Here is a 20,330-nt window from a genome sequence, read left to right on the forward strand (position 1 = left end):
CCGCTGCCCGAGAGGGTGTATGCCAGGGGCTCTCCCCAGCCTCACACTTCCCGTGACACCTTCAGTCTCCCAGTCTGCCCGGGCATGCACCTCCTTACCTCCTCGGCACAGATCCGCCGCTCAGCCTGTGGGAGTCCGTGTGCTGCATGTGTAGGCCAGTGCGACACTGATTCCTGAAGCTCCAGTTCGCCCTAAGCGGGTTCACCAAGCACCTGTGGGGGCCCTCACGCACCTTCCTTCTCCTTGTACTATAGGCCTCGCCCGGGGGGGGGGAAGCGAGGAGACGAGCCGAGATGCGTTAGAACACCTCCGCGCCCCCTCAGCTTGTACATTTTATCTAGAAACTAGAGCCATCAGTCATTGACAACATAATGACATGCTATTAGAAATGTTAGTTTTGTTTTGAACACAACTACTTCTTACACGAGGCCTCCATTTACAAACACAAGGTACGGACATGGGGGTCTTGTATGGTCCCCCCTTACACTAACCTCTATATGGGATGGTGGGAATCTCAAGTAGCGTGGGCTGAAGAAAGAGATGGATTCACTAAACACACAGTGGTTTGGTACCGCTTTATAGACTCTCTTTATAATATGGGACGGACAGAAGAATTATTGCATACCTATGTTAAAATCTTGAATGTTAATGATTTGAATCTTGAGCTCACATCTGTCCACAATAGAAACACATTGGTCTTTCTGGATGTAAAGTTTATTGTCAAAAATAATGTATTAACAACTAAACTTTTTTTGTAAAGAAACCAGCTCCAACTCTACATTACATGCCTCGAGCCACCATCCCACAGCATTAAAAAACACAATCCCTTATGGCGAGTTCTTGAGAGCAAAGAGCCTGTAGCAATGAACCAGACTATCGAGAGGAAGCCAAATATATAGGCCAAAGGTTTGTCAAACGGGGGTACAAAAAGAAGGTAGTGGCTGACTGCTTTGAGAAAGCTCAAAACAGAAGAGCAGAACTGTTCAGAGCACACAATGTTAAGAAAAAGGATGGTATTAGATTTATTACTAATTTTAACCATCAAGCCAGCAATATTAAAAACATCATGAGCAAACATTGGAAAGTCCTTCTAACAGAACCAGATCTCAAAGAAGCTTTGGGGACAGTCCCTAGTGTTGCTTATCGCAAAGCTCCCACTTTGAAAACCATCTTGTCTCCAAGCATGGTGATTACAGAAAAGAGCATTCCTGTAAACCATTCTTTGAAACAAGACCGTGCTGGGTTTAGAAAATGTGTTAACTGCAAGATGTGTAACTTTGTATCTAAAAAAAAAAAAAAAAAAAAAAAAAAAAAAAAAATTGTTAGCTGTAATTGTCTGACATGGAGATGCAAACATAAAATAACATGTTCCATGAAGTTTGTAGTGTATGTTACATGCGCATGTGGGTTGCATTACATTGGCTCAACCATAGGAGTTTTAAAGTTGCGTATACTGCAACACTACAGAGCCATAAAGAATGGTGTCTTAACTAACCCCCTCACAGGACATTTCTTAGCAAAACATAAAGGTGATGAAATGTCATTTTTGGGGCTGGCTCATATTCCACAACACAAGAGACGGACATTGGGAACTCAAACTGCGACAGCTAGAGGCGTCATTAAAATGCAAATTTGATACATTAAGACTCTTGGGTCTCAACAATGACCCTGAAATGTTTGTGTTCCTACAATGAATCTGTCAAAGGTATCAACCTGTTTAGCTCTAGTATGTAACTTAGAATTATATGTACTGGCAAGTTATTACTGTTGGAGATCTAATGTTGATTTCAACCTCTTCTTTTATCCTTTTCTAACTTTTTATCCCATAAAAATGTGACCTTGTTGAATGGCTATCTGTAGCATCACAGCATTAGTTGGCATACATTATCGGCCACTACATGATGATGTGCTGGGACCATATCTGCACTTTAGCTGGCTACTCTTCCCTTATGAACTGGACACAGTTGGCTTGCCCCAGTTTGAATGCACTTGCACTTTAAACTGGACTCTTTCTATAAGACAGTCAATTTGAATGTAACATTGATAAGTTTTTTAAGTAATGCACTTTATTCCTTTGTATATGCTACGTCAATGAGTAGATCGCTGTTAATCATGCACTATGCACTTTTATGCTTATATTTTACCTTGCATCTCATATATTTTATCCCATGATGATGTGCCAAGATCAATAGAGAAGCAACATTGGTATTTATAAAGGAGGGTCCTTTTAAATGTGTATTGTGCACATAGCATGGTCATGTCATGACGCATACAAAATGGGAAATGTACTGCGCTTAACTCAGGTTTTTTTGAAACACTCCAAACCTTGGGGTGTATTGGTTTGGATATTCATCATGTAGGATGAAAACGAACCATTTAATGAATTTTGCGCTCATAAACACATGATCAATTTTTTTAAATATGTTGAAAGGTTGTAGAATCCGACATAAGGCAGATAGCTTTACCCTTTAGCCTCATAAATGCCCCAAAACTGTATTTAGCAGGGGAGGGGGGGGTCAGCATTTACCCTGAATTATCGTATAATGAAACCATTCATAGATGGCTGCTCTTCTTGCATGCTAGCATTTGCAGCCATTCGCGATCATGTGATTGGAAAGTACAATAGCAATGGGGAGGAGGCTAATGCCGGTTCTCTTCCTGTTTTATAAAAATGATGGTGTTTTCACGAACATGGAGAAAAAAAGCTTGAGGAAGCTTGGTGTTACAAGCGGAAACGCGTGGCGGTTTCCACCCTGGTGGGGTGAGTGTTTTATAACCTGTATGCCATTAAGGGAGGCATGGGACAGATGCCAACCCTTAAGCGATTATGCAGTGTTGGTTGCACAAGTTTTTTGTAATTGAATAAAGTTTTTTGAGAAAGCGGGTTGGTCGTGTGTGTAGTGATTAATTTGTGTTTTTTTTTTTTGCTAGTGTTACAACTTACCAAAACTAATGTGTTTTTGTGTATGTATATATGTGTAGAGAGAGAGAGAATTCACTACAAAGCAAGCCTTATGATTAATTTGTCTAATTTCGTTACTGCGTCTGTACAATTGTAAAATGGTTTTGCATTTTCTTCAGTGCTTCTTCACACGTGTAGTCTTCATTTCGCTTCCTAAACATTGCTCACTTCACAACTTCATCAGCTTCTATAAGATCTATGATCTTTATTTGTATCTCTCCTGGGTGCGCCACCTATTACAAGGAACTTTCGTGATATCGGCACCGTTATTGGCTTTGCGCACGGCGCAATTTCCGGTTGCCAACATATAGGGGAGGTACTAGGCTCCTCCTCTACACTCCCCGGCCTATGGGCGAATCATCAACCACTCTCCCATCAGATTTCACATCCAGACATCCTCGTCTGAAGAAATGTTTCTTTGGAGTCTATCTTTATTACTCCCTTCAGGCATCCTGCTGATTTCACATCCTCCTCAATACTCCAGGTCATTAGACTGCACTGTCCATTTGTACTGCAGTAGAGCCATCTTCCCACATATTAAGATTTCTCAGATACAGGAATTCTGTTCCCTCAGGTGCATGAATACTGGCCTTGACATAGTCTCTAATATCTTCATCTGTCCGCTCTTTGGGCTTGAACCCATACTCAAAATCAATCACGATTTTCATTCCTGTTGCTTTCTTTGAAGTCTTCTTGCATTGTATGATTATTATTCTGATCACATACAATCCAAAAATGATCATCACTAACAGGGCTCCAAGGACCTTGAAGATATTCACTATCCATTGTGGAACCCATGAGAAGATTGACGCGAACCAGCGGTCATCAGCAATGTCTTCCACTTCATCTTCCATCTTGACGTGCAAGTTAGTCAACGGCGTTATGGCCTCCATCAAGGTGCCATTCTCGTCCTCATGAAGGTATGAATGTGCAACATGATTCTCCAATTTTGGCAAAAACCACTCCATCCATAGCTGTAATCATGTCCAAGACATATGTGGTCTCGAGTGTCATCAGTCTTATGGCTCTAAGCTCTTCCTTGATGGCATTGAATCCCTTTATGGTAGTGTTGATCTGCAGGAGCTCCCATCTGGTTATCTGTAACCACTTGGCATTTGCCATCATTTGGATCCAAGGCATAAAGATAACTGTAAAGACTGAGGCTGTTTTGCTGAACAATCTGTGCTCATAGGGAATGGCATCAAAGGCTTCTATTGATTTAGCTGAGAAGTAATTCTCCCTCTTTATTCGATGAGTCCAACAGATCTCTTCTTTCTCAGGCGAACATCTGCTTTTGGGAACTCGCCAATGTTCAGGTGTCGTTTCAGAATCACTAGTGCTGGAATGTGAACAATCACCAAAGAACTTAGTGCTCCACAGTATCTAGGCAGCTTCATCTATGCTCTGGATCTGCAGGCCCAGAAGATTCACCCACACTGTTTATCTCCAGCATTTCTTGTGCCATTATTTCTGAAGCGCAGTTCTGCAGTAGCCAGAGGCACTATCTGCAATGGGCCTCATTTCCAACCCATGTCCGCAACTTTGCAAGCCACGGCCAGAGGTTTGTATCTTTTTTCTACACATTCTAGAACTGGTTCATGATGTCCAGTTACTGCCACAGCTCTGCAAACCACTATGCCTTTTTAACGATCTGGAGATGGTACTGTTCCCCACATCTGCATCTGGCCTCTCTCCTTGCATCTTATTTCTTCATTCTTTCCTTGGCAATTGAGCTTTTTATTTCCCTTCAAGCCAGGCTGTTTGTATCTTATCACAGGATCTCTGGTGTGTGGTCTCGTCTTTAAAGCTTGCACATAATCGTCCTTCTGGATCTGTCCATTCATTTGACCATACCAAAGATGATGTTCGACCCTGAAATTGACCTTGTATGGCAGAGTGCAAGGTGAGTCGGGAAATGAGCCGGTTAGACGTCTATCTCTATAGCTATGAATATCTTAGACTTTACCATAACATATGGTAGGAGAGCACAAACATAACCATCCTCCTCAGAGGTTCTCTTTCCTACCTCCATGTGTTGATGCCACATGGTGTTCCCCGAATGTGCTGAACTGTCTACATAATCGTTTAACGCTTCCCTTGCATTTATTTTGGGTAGCTTTCCAAAAGAACACGTGCAAAATGCTCATGGAGTAAATCAGATCTCATCCTTCCTACAGGAGGAATCATAGTAACACTTGTCACAGAAATAGGTGACTTCACATGTCACTGGTGTAGGGACAATCACATATGGCCTTGGTCGTCTTACAACTTCTAACTCTGCATAGGTCACTGGAGTGGGAAGAATCGGGGACTTCTATCCTTTTGGAACCAACAAATTAAGCAGCGTTCATTAGCCTAAATAGAAAAACAATAACTGATGCATATCATATAACATTCTGCTCCAATACATGAAGCCCCACCATTGATGTTTCTCCATGAGTTGTTGCATTTGCTCACTTTCTGGAACTGCATTATCCTCACTAAACCTCATTGTGCCTGTGCACTTGGGAAGGAAAAAATCTTTTCATCGGGCAGCCTCGTTAAATGCTCAGGTAGCTGCCAAATGTGCTTAATTATTGCTGCCAGTAGTCTTCTCATCTCAGGGCCATTTTTTAGGATCCTGCACAAAAGTGTGAATGTTAGTGCTGCGCTGAACAAGAGCTGGATAAGATCTTAGTATTAAAAGCAAAGACAGCGAGAAGGAGTCTATGGGTATTGAAACTCAATGAAAAACGAATTGGGGAACTGTTCCCTTTTGCAGTCGTTAAAAACCAAATCAAGATTGGGCATTTTTCATTTAGATCACTTTCTAAAGTCCAATGTTCTTGTGGCACAAGAACAGTTACTGTCTCACTCCTGCTATATCTGAGTGTTTGGGGAAGCCAGTCCAAATTCATTTAAAAATAATCTTTGCGGCGTCCTTCCTGGTCACCGTGTGAGTCTGCACATGCTGAACTGCTTCTTCTTGGCTTTCTTCCGAATCGGGTGGGGGTGTTTCGGTCTCGCGCATATGGCTTGACGTCACTGAGGTGAATCCATGCGCGTTGTTCTTGGACTTTTACTGCAGATGGAGTAACATTTTCCACAATGAAAGGACCACTGAATAGGGGCTCATGCCACTGCCTCGTGAAGTTGCAGATTAATACGGGATCACCAATAAAGAGTTTTGGTACAAAGGTTTTTTAGATTTGGTTGCTAAATGGTCTTCATCTGTGGCCTGAGACCAAACCACTTACGCCTGAGTTGATCTGAACTAACAGATGCTAGCAGTCATACATGTTAAATATGCATGTAGCTAATTTATGAAAATATGCAGTTGTCTGGGCATCACTTTTATGCCTCATTGTAGGTGACAGAGTTCTCATTCGCCTTTCTGTAACTAGCTCATGGGGCGTGAGGTGGTGGTCTGACCCGGGCTGATTCCTTAATGCATATAATGCTAGGGGCAGACAATACAGCCAACCCTTCAATGACCATTTCAGTTTATCAATTCTCTCTCCTTGAGGACCCTTGAGTCTCTCACATTCTGTTCGTTTGCGGGTGATGAGCAGAAGAAAACGTTTGTTTAATACTAAGCAATAGACTGATTTTGTTTGAATACTTCATTCACAAAATGGGGCCCATTGTCGGATCTTAGCACCTCACATACGCCCCATCTAGGAAATACCTCTCGGACTAAAGCCTTTGCAGCGCAACAGGCATCAGGGTGTGTACATGGACCTGCTTCAATTCATCTCGAAAAGGGACACACCACCATCTGCCTGTATCCACTACATACTTGAAACATGTCAACTAATCGATATGTAAATGCTGAAAAGGACCATTTGGTCGAGGAATTACTCCTCCGATTGTTCGCAGTGTGTGCCCAGCAGTAAAACTTTGACAGAACACGTTGCTTTTTATGTAGTAAATTGCATGGTATAACAAATCTGGTACAAACCAATCCTCCAATAGCCGCTGCAAGGCTTTCCCTAGTTAAATGTGCAGGTAGTGTAGTTCTAACGCTAGGCTACAAGCATCACTGGTTTACCAGTGATGTCCTGCCGCCACAATGCTTCAGAGGGGGGGCTAAAAAACACCCTCTGTCCATATCGTCTTTTCTTCCGACGCACTACCTTGAACTTCCATCAACTGCGTTCTAGACCAATGATTAAATCCTTTGTTTACAATCCTAATCGTGATAATATTTTCCTTAACATTATGAGTATCAAAACTAAGAACATCAGGCGAATATGCAACCTGTTCGGTCTTTCGTCTGCAGTTTCGTTCTTGTGTGAGATAATCAGTCTGTGCTGTGCATTTAACTATTGCAATGGCTACTCGTAGTTGTAGTGCTTTAATAAGCCTGTCCAATAATGCAGCGTGTTGCACTGGAGTGCCGTCCGCTCCGGGGTAGCCCCTCCTTATCCAGCGTGCTTGCTCTGCGTGCATGTTTGACAGAGCCACTGTACATCGTCACTTCCTGCCCTGCACGATACTCAAGTGCGACAATAAGCACCACCAATTCTGCAGCCTGTGCTGAAAACTGAGACTGTAGTCTTGCACTTGCTACCACTTCAAATTCCCCATTAGCTCTGTGCCTTACCACAGCTGAACCTGAATGCCTTTCTCCATCAGTTGGATACATTTTCGATGACCCGCCAATAACGAGAACCTCCTCCCGTGCTAGAGTATTCTCCTTTACCCTTGGTACCTCATCATACAACACCTCGTAATTCGAGCAATCGTGCACTTGCTCGTCCTTTGTCACAGGTTCAGCTACAAACATGGCAGGGTTCACTATTTAACACCTGACTATTTTAATTGCTGGATTTGATAAAAACTACTTCTTATGCAGAAGCCCTCTGAGATGTCAGTGTACCCTTAGGTTTCTCAAACGCTGCATGCTCAACAAATGAAGTTATGGAACACCCCATCACGATACCTGTAGACTTCTCAGTGGTGAACGCGGCTGCAGCCAGCGATTGTTCGCACAGAAAGTGTTCTCATAACTGGATCTAGAGTCGCTCTATAAAATGGCAAAGGTTTATATCCAAGTGTGGCTCTCTGTGCAAACACTGCTGTCATAACTGTTCCATTTGTGTGCGAAACAGGAAGCACTCCTCAGAATAATTGCGAATTACTAAAACTGGAGCTGTACAAATCGCTTTTTTTTCTACTCGTCAAACCCTTCCTCCATTTTGTCAGTCAATTTTGATTTTCTCATTATTCACTTGGGCTTTCTTTAAAGCCTGTAAAAGGGGTCTTGTGTATGCATAATCAAATACCCAGGCTCTAAGATAGTTACACAATGCCAAAAACTATCATGTGCGGTTTTGGTGTTTTCATGATCGCCTCAGCTCTTTCTGGTGTAACTTTTTTTTTTTTTTTCCCCTCGTGAGATTAACTGACCTACATACAATACCTCTTCCTGGCAATATTGTAATTTCTCCTTGTCTACCTTGTATCCTGTGTCTGCTAAAATAGTCATTAGCTGAAACTTGACTACACATCTTCTGTCATGCTACAAACTAAAATATCATCTATGTACTGCAGCACAATGCTTGACAAATCAATATTGCTCAGGTCTATCTGCAGGACCCAATTAAAGTTCGATGGAGACTCAATACCCTTAAGGTAAACAAGTGCTTTTCAGCTTAGTCTGGCGGAAGGGAAATTACGTAAAATCTTTTGAATACTTATGCAACGGGATTGAGAAACCCATTTTTCATGTTAATTACCATGACATTTTGTGCCTCCTGTAGGATTACTACATAAAATCGTTGCAGGATTTGGAACTAGAGGAAACTCTGCCTCTACAATCTGGTTAATTGGTCTCATGTCCTGAATTAAACTCAATGACCCCCCTGTTTTTTTCACAGGGTACACAGCAGTATTACACTGACTCTGATACCAAGATGGCCTGTTCCATCATAGCTGATTGTCTTAAATACCCTCATCTGTCTCGAGACATTGGATACTGTCTTGCTCGAAGTAAAATTGCTCCTGGTTTCAGCTTAATCTTAACTTCTCCCACTCCCTCAATAGCCCTACGGTATAAGGACCTGTAGTCCTTAGAGGATGGCACTTTTTTCCATGCCTTCATCGGAAAAATGCTATCACCATTCACTGTGGGATCTCCCTTCTCTCTATTCTGATCCAATATGTAATACTCATTCACGAATATTAATTTGTCTGACTGATCGTACTTAAACCCATCTTCGTCTGTAACGTCAGTCAATCTGTACCCTTCCCCAATGGCAATTATCGTTCTCGATGGACTGCCTTTGTCATCAAGTCCTTGAAGTATGGCCAATTCCCCTCACACTATGGCTGCCTGCAGCTGTAGGGGAAAAAAATCTGCCCCCCTCTCTTCATCCACGGGTATCTGTGGTCTGAACAAAAATTCATCAGGTATCCTTATAATCTTACCCACTAGGCCAGGTAGCCATGTTAACAAAATGTGCACCCCATAAAGGAAAACCTCTGGGCATTCCTTGCAGAACTATCTGCCCTGTAAAAGCCATGATAAATTCACCCACATTTAAATGCATCCCTGGCGTGGAACACACACTATGACTTCATCAGTGAAAGAAATAGTCATATTTAGCTTTTGTCATGAAGTCTTGTCCCAAAATATTAACATGTCTGCCTTGAATACAATAAAGTTGCAGACCTATCACACTCTCCTATAGACCCTGGCAATTCATCAGTAGAAGGAACTCTACTTGTACCACCAGAGAAGCCTTGCGCACTTATCCTATTTCCCGATAATTTACCCCCCTCTCTTATACATGAGTGAGTTGCCGCAGTATCTACTTAAAAAGATTTGCCTCCTATGGGAACATCAACCCTTCGTTCCTCTCGAGCATTTGGTGTCAGTGATACTACTGAACACATCAAGTCACCCTGTGAGCTGTCCTATTGTGGATACCTACTTATTCCTGTCCCTGTGAAAGGACTTCCTCCCGCGATAGTGACACCCCGTACTCTAGGAGTCAATAACTGCCCTGTGTTTGCACGCTGCTGTATCTGAATGTGTGCGTGCTGCAACTACCCTTGAGGTGGATTCAATGGTGCTTGCTGTGGTTGCAAAGCCTGTTGCATTTGCAGCTCATATGCTCGATTAACTCTGATCTTGGGAAAGCCAGTCCCTATTTTGTGAGCTATATGCTGAACTTTAAGCTCTCTCCCCGCCCCCTTGCTCTTGAGAATTGCCCATTCTGTACATACCCTTGGCTCCCACATGTTCGCGCGATGTGCCCTGTCATGCCACCTATAGGAGGGAATCTTCTCAATTGCACTCCTTGCATACTCTGGTTATTCTGAAACCCGCCTTGGTTATTTTGAAAGCCACCCCGATTGTTCTGGAAACCACCTCTTCCTCTGAACCGTGTAACTCTGCCTCTCGGCACAAACTCAGTCCCTCCTTTATCCAATCAATTACCCGCCTGTGACATAACCATTGCTTGCTGCGTTCCATCCCTTCTCCACTTGTCTGTACCGCTCCTTCTATGGTGTACTTTGATAATTTCTTCTGGACTAACTTGGCTTCCTCAAGTTTCCTAGCATCCTCCTTTCTTATTTTTCTCTTGCAGCAGTCAGCAATGATGCGCAATAGTTAACTGTATTTCTGTCCATGGCTTTGCTTCCATTCCCACTAGCTTGCACGTTCTCCCTCTTCCTCATGGAACGTTTCTCTGTCTATGTCTAGTCCCCAACTAGTGTGGCTATCATCTTTCTCATTTCTCTATGCTCAAGACTAAATGGGCTTCCTTCTTTGCCTCGTGAATGGATACCTGTGGATCAATCTTATTTTCCCTTGCCTCACTTTTTGTCCTCACTTCCTGATTGGCTTTATCGATCCTATCTCCGATGCTTCCGATTTCGAAATTCTCATCTAGGTTTAACCTAGATGGTCCTGACATTGCTCCTTGCAATGGAAGGAACTCCTGTCGCCCCATGATATTACTGGACTCGGTTCCATCAGCTCTTTCTCAATGCAATCAAGGTTGCATGCCCTCTGTCTCCTTTTTTGTTCCATTTCTTCGTCTAATTCCCTTTGCTTCCCATCTAACCCTGTCCTCGTGTCTTTTCTCTTCCCTTCTTTCGTTTTCTCTATGCACTTCTTTGTCTGTTTGTCTTTGCATTCTTTTGTCTTGTAATTTCTGTTCTTCCTCTTTTCTAGCCTCTCGTTCTTCAATTGCTCTGTCTTTTGTCATAGTTTCTCTGCTCGTCTGCCCTTTCTTCCTTTCGGAGTTGCTCCTCCTGATACATTTGCTCTCGCCTTTGTCTACTTTTTTATGCTCACCCTCTTTCAGTCATTTCTCTCGTTCCCTGTCTTACCTGTTTTGTTCGTCTTGATGTTCCCCTTACTTCATCGATGGTCTTCCAATCAAGCTTGAGCAATCTGTCCACCCATCCATTGTTCTGCCACCCATCCATTGTTCTGTATGAGCGTAACCTCGTCAGTTTTATCCCATTCTCCTTTCCATCTCTTAATCTCTCATTCTATATCTATGGATACATTTGGTCGTTCACTTTTCTCCGCTTTATCTTGTAGGACCTTAAAGGTCACACCTCCTTTCCTTTAGCCCTTTCTCTTTCTGGACTCTCGTCACTGCTATAAGCAGGGGGTTCATGCATCGGATTACTATATCCCATCATCGCTTTTAATTCCCTTAATGGATACAATCCTTCATGTTTTGTACTAGCTCCATTTAATTCAGGTGCGTCGGGGGGGGGGGGGGGGACAGAAGGCTCAATACCTTCCTCCCTGCACTGATGAAGCATCCAATCCTCAGGCGGATCTTCTCATTCTTCCTGGTACATCTGCCAAAACTCTAAGCTGACTAACCATTTCTCCAATTTCTTGCCTGTGTATGCAGCGTGCAAGTATGTGATCATGTGCTGCAAAACTGCTTTTGACAGGGATTTTCCCCTTGTGGCCATGGCATGAATGTTTTATCTGCGGTACCCTTAACCCATTCCTCACTGTACTGTTGAAGCTTGGGTGTGTTTTTGGCATTTGCTTGCACAACTTCATCAGTGGAGTAACATACCCCATTTTGGCAAGTCTCCATTGACTGTCGATACGTTGCTTTACACAGTGTTTCAGAAAAACAATAGTATGATCGTGCACCAATAGTCGCCACTCAAAGCCTCTAGGTGACAATATTTCTCCAATCTACGTTTTTTCGGTTGGTGCCAATAATGACTAAAACAAGTCTCTACTCAACACAACCCATCCTTGTTGTTCTTCGACACTTCACTTTCTCTAATACATAAACAGACAAACTAGTCGATTAACATCTACTTCCTCAGTGCTCTTGGATGCTATTACTTGGCCCAAACTACTCTGTTAGGAGTTTGAATAATCTCCTCTCACAGATCTTATCTGTGCACAGCCTAGTTTACCCACATGGGTTTTGAGACAACTCCTACTAGACGCTCCTTTAGCGTAGGACACTGGGCTTATCTAGACACTCCTCGTCATAAATGTTCTCAATCAACCCCAAGTTACTCTTTAATATTACCACAATCGCCTGTCCCGACTTTATTTGCCCCTCTCCTCAATTCACTCACCTTTTGGCTCTTGACACTGGGCATAGTCTCCTCCAACCGGCCTCTTTCGCCTTTGGTCCGCTCAGCGCCTGTGGAAACCAGGAGGGATTTTGTGAAAGGGGGGGCCCATCCTACCTGTATCTTTACTTGCAAGTTTTCTATATCGGCCGCTCCCACAGGAAACCTTGCATTCTTCCAGCTATATGGAGTGACGCCCGATGTTCCGCAATTTTAAGAGCTTACTGGTCAATGGGTCTCGATAACCTCTCTGCTACCAACTGAACCTATAGACCGGGTCCTTTAAGATGAGGTAACGGTATCTGAGATGGTTGGGGATGTAGATCTTACTCGTACATCAATAATCCGACCGACTTTGGCAAAAGTCAAAGCTGTTTTAATAACCAGTCTTTAAAACGAAGCAGAACGGATATCAACAGATGTCGCACAGAATGATCTCCATGCATTTCATGACGAATTATATAGCAAAAATGTGTTAAGTGACATCACACTACGCGGCAACTAAGAACTTCTGGGAGATTGTGGTTGGTCAATGGGGAACATGTACATATAATTTCTATGGGATAAGGGATGTGATTGGGTCTCAAGATCAGGTGGACGATTAAGCCCATCCCAAGTGCAAGACCTCTTCCGTGTCAGTCTAATACTCGACATACTATTGTCTCTTCAAACTATAGGGCTCCTTAATACATGGCCCTCTGATTGGATGGCTCGCTTGTACCCGTCTAGAATATTCCACTTGCTAGCAGCACGCAAGCTGGTACCCCAGGTGCTGGGGGTTTGGCCTGGACATGCCTTCCCCACCCATTAGCCCAACATCCATCACTCCTGCAGTCTGCCATTCAATTAACTCCTTTGAACTCTGACTTGCAGAGGTTCACTATGCCTGAGCAGAATAAAAGGGAGTGTGGCATGGCCTTATCTTTGGTCTCTGTGTAGCTCGCCCCATGTCTAGTTTCATCCGACCATGTGACTGAGGACCACGGTTTTGAGCGCTTTGTTGTATTAAATGAAGAAATCTCGGCACCCTTAGTGACTTTTCGTTCCACCTCAAACAGGAACTCTGCTTGCTTCTCACATTAGAACTGGTTGAGTATGTGGCCCCAACTCTTGACACTGGGCCAGGCAAACCTTTCTCTAATCTTCCTTTGCTGCCAGCTATCCTATTCTGCTGCGCCACACTTCCATTCACGGGGTCCGAGTTTGCTACAGGGCATTGTGTAACATCCAGAGTCTATACATTCCCATAGATGCACATTTGCACATTGCCGCAATCTATTAACTACATAGCCAGCCTTATGATTTGTCTACTTGTGTTAGTGTCTGTACAATTGTCAAATGGTTTTGCATTTTCTTCAGTGCTTCTCCACACGTGTAATCTTCAATTTGTTCCCCAAATGTTGCTTACTTCACTACTTCGTCATCCACTTCTATAAGAGGTATAATATTCTTACTTTATTTGCAACTCTTCTGTGTGTCACCTCTACTTCACTTGATGCCACCAGTCTTTTCTTTCATTCGTTTTCACACTTCTTCTAGAATTTCCCTCAGAAGATCGTCATTTCTCCATGGATACATATCAGGTTTTCTAAATGTATACTTTTTCAAGGACCTTTTGTGATATAGGTACCATTATTGGCTTTCCGCATGTCGCAATTTCCAGTTGCCAACATATAGGCAAAATAGGGGTGGAACGTCCGGTAGAGGTACTTGGCTCCTCCTCTACAGTGCTCTTTTTAAAGGTCAAGAGCACCCATATAAACTTGTCGTCCAATTGAATTTGCTACCTACTTCGGTTTATGAATTGTGGCACTTGGATCACATTTACAGAATTTGCACTGGGTTTCATGAAGTTCTGAACAGCACTTTACAGTTGCTACTTAAGTTGCACTCCTTGGTCATGGTTGACGATGATGGCAAATCCTTGATTTACCCAGGAATCCTCACAGGAGGTCCAAGAGGTTAAAGGTGTCAGTTTATTGTGGAAACGCAATGAAATACTGTTTCACACTGACCCAGGATGTTTAATGTCCATCCATTCCTGCAGTGTCAACCATGCGTCAAAGGCTTTTAGTCAAGCCGTTGGCAGTGGCTTGCACCGCAATGTACAGTTACTTTTCTATGATGTCCTTACATAACCATCATCTGTGGGGTTCTCCAACTGTGCAAATTTTTTATATTTGCTGTGAGATTACATTTTTTTTATAAATTGATAACTGACATTTATATACCATTTGGGTCTCCTAATTTTGTAAGAGATGCCTTTGACCCATGGTGCTCCTTCACCACTGGCATGTTAACCTCCATTGATTTGCTCATTCTCTTTGGTGTAGAGACTGATGGTCGTTTCCTCTTAACTTGGTAAGCCTAAACATTAGGGCAGTTGGTTGAGGGTGTTCGGACAAGTATCTTTGACATTGTAGATCTACCATATACATTTCTATAGCTTTTAACAGATTTGGTGATTGAACTTAGTGTTGTCTACACTTGAACATAAAAACCACCCCCTTTTTAAAATGTAACTTGTTAAAAGCTGACAGTTAAATCTAGGCAGGAAGCCAGACCTGTGACTTGTGTTCATGAATTTCAAACCTGCATTGCTTTTATTTTGCAGGCTTGAAAAATGCAGTTACTTGGAATATTGTCCTTGCTAGCTTGGCAACGCGTGGCTTTCGGTGCAAATTCCCCCAATGAAGCAGTCACAGAATTTTCAGTGAAACTTTACCATGAACTGCGGGCCTCTGGAGAAGACGAGAATATTTTCTTCTCTCCGTGGAGCGTTGCTGTTGCTTTGGGAATGGTGGAGCTTGGAGCCAGTGGATCGACTCTGAAGGAGATTCGGCATGCTATGGGCTATGACGCCTTTAAAAATGGTGAGCAGTTTTCATTTCCCCCTTTCAACCTTGGTGAAGATGTTGAAATGCTTTCATTGCTACATGTAGTGTCACAGATTTGCTTAAATCGCCTGAATCCCAATCCTGATTCAAGAGTTTTTGTCATCTAACATAGCGTGCTCCCCTTTTTTCTTCCTTTTTCTGTCAAGGTGCTTGTAAAATTGACCACCTAACTGGAGAGATTCCCACCACCAGCTCCTCCCCCATACCCTAGTCTTCCCTTACTAACCCCAATGTACTTCACAACTAAATATTGATAACCTATACTATTTCAAGTGAGTGCCCAAATGCCCTTTTCTGTGTTTTTTTTATTATTATTTTTTTTTTTTTTTTAATGAATATTTCTTAGGTTAAGACCACAAACCCCTTGCCGCCCCCACATCGCTTTTCTGTGCAGCCTGGGTCCATGGAGATAGATGAACGGTATTGACTGCTCGTTGTCAATGTAAACCATAAGTCTCTTTACATATCCAGGGTCCAAATGTTTTGTGGGCGCTATTGTGTCATTTAATCCCCTTTCCAATAGCCCAGCATTTCCTCCCCGGATCCCACCCCCAACGAAAGAAAAACCTCTAACTGTGCACGCTACCCCACAAAGACCCCCGCCCCCTTGGTATCCCAATCCCCATCTGTACCGCCCCTCTCCCGGCTCCAGGATCCCATTTGTACCACTGTCCTAGGTTTCATGGGGGCATCTGATGGCGCAAACATCCTTCGGACCAGTGCGTTCCACTCGGCAATGTCATCACTGGCTTTTTGTCCCCTACGCCGTGCTCTGTGCCATACCATTGTCTCTGCCTCTGCCCATTTCCCCAGGTCTCAACCATGCTTCCACCCAGGGCCCCTCTATTTTCCATGCCATGGCGATCCAGCGTTTAGCCAGGACCCAGAGAAGGTCTTGTTCTGGCTAGCAGGGTTTTGTTGCGCTTCCATTTGAACAGCCACAGTAAGCTTGCCTCCGGCAGCCACTTCGGGCATATCTATCCCAGCCACCCGTAAGATTGTCGTGTTTTGGCAGGACAAGCAGACAATCGTCCGGCACGACCAAAACTTGTATTATGTAGTTTTTCTCGTTTGCACACCTCAGGCATTTCTGCTCCCCTGCTCCTGTGAAGCGTGAGATGGCGTGCGGAGCCATCCCTGTGTAACCTACAGTTGTTGGCTTAAAAATAGCGTTTCTCAACACCACCTTCGCGTATAGCAAGACCTTCGCCCGTTCCCTGTCAGTAAAGTCACGCCCCACATCCCTTTCCCATTTGGACCTCGTCCTGAGCTCTGGCTTACTCAGTGCGTCTATCAATTCGTAGAGCCTGGAGGTAATGTGGCTGCCTTCTGCTAGGTCGTATAGCGTTTCCAGCATGTCTTCTCCAGTGGTTCCCTCCCTGACTGCTGGCCACCTATTCGCTACCAACCTAATCACCCTCTGGTATGCGAATAACTGCCCTCCAGGGATCCCATGCTGCTACTAGGTCAGGTAAGCTCAATCTTCCCTCATGGGTCAGGTCTCCTAACGTGATTATCCCATGTGGTTCCCAGTGGTGTCTGATAGTATGGAGCTCTTCGTGTGACTTTGGGGCCTACTGTGGCAATGGGTATGGTTTCCCCCACCAGCCTCCACATTCTGCGCCACAGGGGTACCAACCCAGGCACCCTCCCAAGCCTGCATTCTTCGATCCAGAGCACATTTTGGTAGTAGGGTGTGACCACACCCCCCCACCTCCCCCAGTAGTTTTGTGTCCATAGACTCTTAATTAGCCAGTCTATGACGAACTGCAGCTGCCTTGCCAGGCAGTATGCCTCGAAGTGCGGTACCCTGACTCCCCCACGCCCCCATTCTTGTAGTCCCTATGTAGCACCTCCAGTGAGATTCGGCACCTCTTGCTCCCCCAGATAAACCCCTGCACAGTGGAGTTCAGTTTGCGGATGAACTCTCTGGGTATCTCATAGGGGATGTTTACGAAATGATAAAATGGGTGCGGTAACAATAAGGAGCGCCACCCGACCCATCACTGAAAGGGGGTAGTTTCTCCCAGAAAGCCACAGATCTCCCTACTCCTTGGAGCGCCTTCAACATGATTGTCATGTTCCTCTTTTGGATCACGGTGCATGTTCACTCCCCAGGTATCTGAAGGTGTCCACCGCCCAGCACAACCCCCAAGTTTGGCAGCTTCCTAATTGCTTATTGTGATTCTTTTTTTAAAATGACATTTTATTATTTTCATAAAATACAATCAAAACAAATTAAAACTTAGATGACGTGGTCAGACGTACAGGCTTTCACACATTCTCAATGATTGGCTTTCATGCATCCCAAGTAAACCTGTTAAACGATTAAGTCTGTGGGCTCCTATCAGTTTCTTGGATCAAGTAGATTTCAGTAGCTCATCAGTTCTCCCACAGGTTCTTGGTGTCTTCAATTGTCCTCCCATCTTTGCCTTATCTTATTCGCTCTCCCTGGACACCCCCTGGTGGTGTACCCTTGTTTCCATTGGCATGCACATGTCTACATCTGCTACCCATTGCTCGTATTGTGGGGGTGAGGCCGAGCCCCACAGCTGGGCCACTGCACAGTCAACCATACCATCCTGCTCAACCGTCTCCGGGATAACTTGGGCATCACCGATCAGGCTCTGGCCTGGCTGACCTCTTTCCTCCTCTGATCGACCCTCCCAGGTCCAACTTGGGTCCTTCCTATCTATTTTTCTCTCCACATTTGGTGTTCCCCAGGGGGTCTAACGTCTCGCCCTGGCTTTTCAACCAATACCTGCCAACTCTTTCCTGCTGTATTGCCATTTTCTGCTAAAACTTCCAGTGCTACGCAGACGACACTCAACTCATTTTCAGGCTGCCCTCGGCCACCTCCTCCACCTCTCTCATCACTGATTGCCTAACTGCCATCCAAGATTGGTGTGCCGCCAACGATCTTTGTCTTAATGCCAGCAAGACCGTGATCCTCCTCATTGGAACACCATCACCTTCCTTTCCCCTCAGTCTCTGGCCAGCCTCCCTTGGCCCTCCTCCTATCACCACCTGCGAGGCCAAGAACCTTGGTGTCACCTTTGATTCCACACTCTCCTCCTCTGCCCACATCGCAGATGTATCAGAGGTATTCTTCCTTTCCTCTCATTCCCCCAGAAGCTCACTGTCTCCCAAGCTCTGGTTCTCTCCAAGCTGGACTATTGCAACAGCCTCTTTCTTAATCTACCTGCCTCTACTCTCCGCCCTTTACAACTTATCCAGAAAAGGACTGCAAGACTTGTCCTTGGCCTCAAGCCCTGGGATCGTATCTCTCCAGCTCTGAAATCTCTCCATTGGCTCCCTGTGGATGCAAGGATTAAATTCAAAACCCTCTGCATTGTCCACAAGGCTTTCGGGGTCCTGGGTCCAACATACCTTCAGCTATCCCTCTGCAAATACCTCCCATCTCGAGCACTCCGTGCCTCTACCTCTAACTCCCTCAGGGTCAGTCGTTTCTCAAAGAAACGAGCTGGGGGCAGATCTGTCTTCGGCTGGGGCCTCCCTCTGGAACAGCCTCCCTGCCACTCTAAAACTTGAGAACCATCTCTGGTTCCGGAAGCACCTCAAACCTTCCGCTTTGCGTCTGCCTTCGCCTCCCCCCCCTGTTGATTCTGCTCTCCCTTGGCACCATGCACCTGGCCACCCTCTGTCCTCTGGGCCCAGGTACCTGCTTATCTTGCCACCCTCGTTCACTGCCTCCGGGGCCACCCCCTGCACTGCGGTCTGTATCTATACCCATACAGCCCTCCCCATTTCTTCCTGCACTTTCAGACCTACATGGCCTGCTGCTATAAACCCAACACTTGCCACTTGCTGGCTGCACTCCCATTGTTTGTTGCCATTTTATTTTTGTTTTTTTTCCTTCTTGCTCTGCCCTCTCCTTTTGTTCCCCCTTCCATGCACTTCTCCCCCTTCACCCTCTACCCTGCACTTGCACGTTCTCGATGTCACTGGGTCTAGTAAGATCGTTGTTTTTGTTCTCCCCTTTCCCTGTCTGGTCACGCTCTGAAACACTTGTGTATGAGCGCGATAGAAATAAAATATATATCAATCAGATTCCGTTTTGCGAGGCCCGTGGATGTTGGGAGCATGAGTTTTTCAAATCGGGATATTTCTATGTCTGCATCTATCCCCAGTATTAATAGTTTAGGGTCCACAGCATTTCTGCCAGAAATTCTGGATTTGTGGGCATTCCCATAGGATGTGGAAGAATGTTCCTCTTGATTGGTGGCACCTTAAACAGGTGGGATCCGTCGCTCTTCCCCACTGATGTAAGGCCTCTCTTGGGTAATATATCCTGTGTAAGATTTTTAGTTGTATCAGTCTGATTATGGCTGATATTGCTGTCTCTCTGGGGTACATGAGGGCTGTGGTCCAGTCCTCTGGTTGTATTGGGCCCACATCTTTTAGATCTGTGAGCTGTTGTGGCAAATGAGGTAATTGTATTATACATTGTGGAGCTTGTGTTGACTATTCGCTCCATCACGATGTTCCTCTCAATCGGAGTGCACTCTGGAACGTTGGGGAAGTCTCACTTGTGATGAGTGCGTGTCATCTGCCTGTAGTGAAAGTGTTCTGCAGCAGATAGGTTGTATTTGTCTTGGGCTTGGAATGTTACGATTTCTCCATCTTGTATCCTATCTTCTGGTCTTATCCCAGCAGCTTTCCAGTTTGGCCATTTGGGGAGTTCATGGAGTTCAGGCAGGTGCCTATTTCGCCACAGTCTGTTTCAGTGTGACCTTCCCTTCCCATCCCAAGTGCCTGTGTGCGTCTATACAGATGCGTGTTCTTTGGTCTGCTGTTGTGTTTGGGGCTGGCCGTGTTATTCTTTGGTAAAGATTTTCAAGTGGGGTGGTGCCTTGCCTCGCCTGGCTGTCAGCTCTGATGTGTGGTAA

At 44.7% G+C, this 20,330-nt stretch overlaps 1 protein-coding gene across 2 annotated transcripts in view; it reads left to right on the top strand.

The window, feature by feature from the left end:
• The window catches only part of SERPINI1 (serpin family I member 1), a 248,935-nt gene that overhangs the window by 131,385 nt on the left and 97,220 nt on the right, over positions 1-20,330 (top strand). For both annotated transcript variants that reach the window (XM_069618495.1, XM_069618496.1), the window contains exon 2: positions 15,138-15,396. In XM_069618495.1, coding sequence (XP_069474596.1) covers positions 15,147-15,396 — 250 coding nt within the window. In that variant the 5' untranslated portion in view covers positions 15,138-15,146. The remainder of the gene's footprint in view (positions 1-15,137; positions 15,397-20,330) is intronic.

Source organism: Ambystoma mexicanum, chromosome 10 (genome assembly GCF_040938575.1).
Source record: "Ambystoma mexicanum isolate Mex_15411 chromosome 10, UKY_AmexF1_1, whole genome shotgun sequence".
NCBI classification, from domain to species: domain Eukaryota; kingdom Metazoa; phylum Chordata; class Amphibia; order Caudata; family Ambystomatidae; genus Ambystoma; species Ambystoma mexicanum.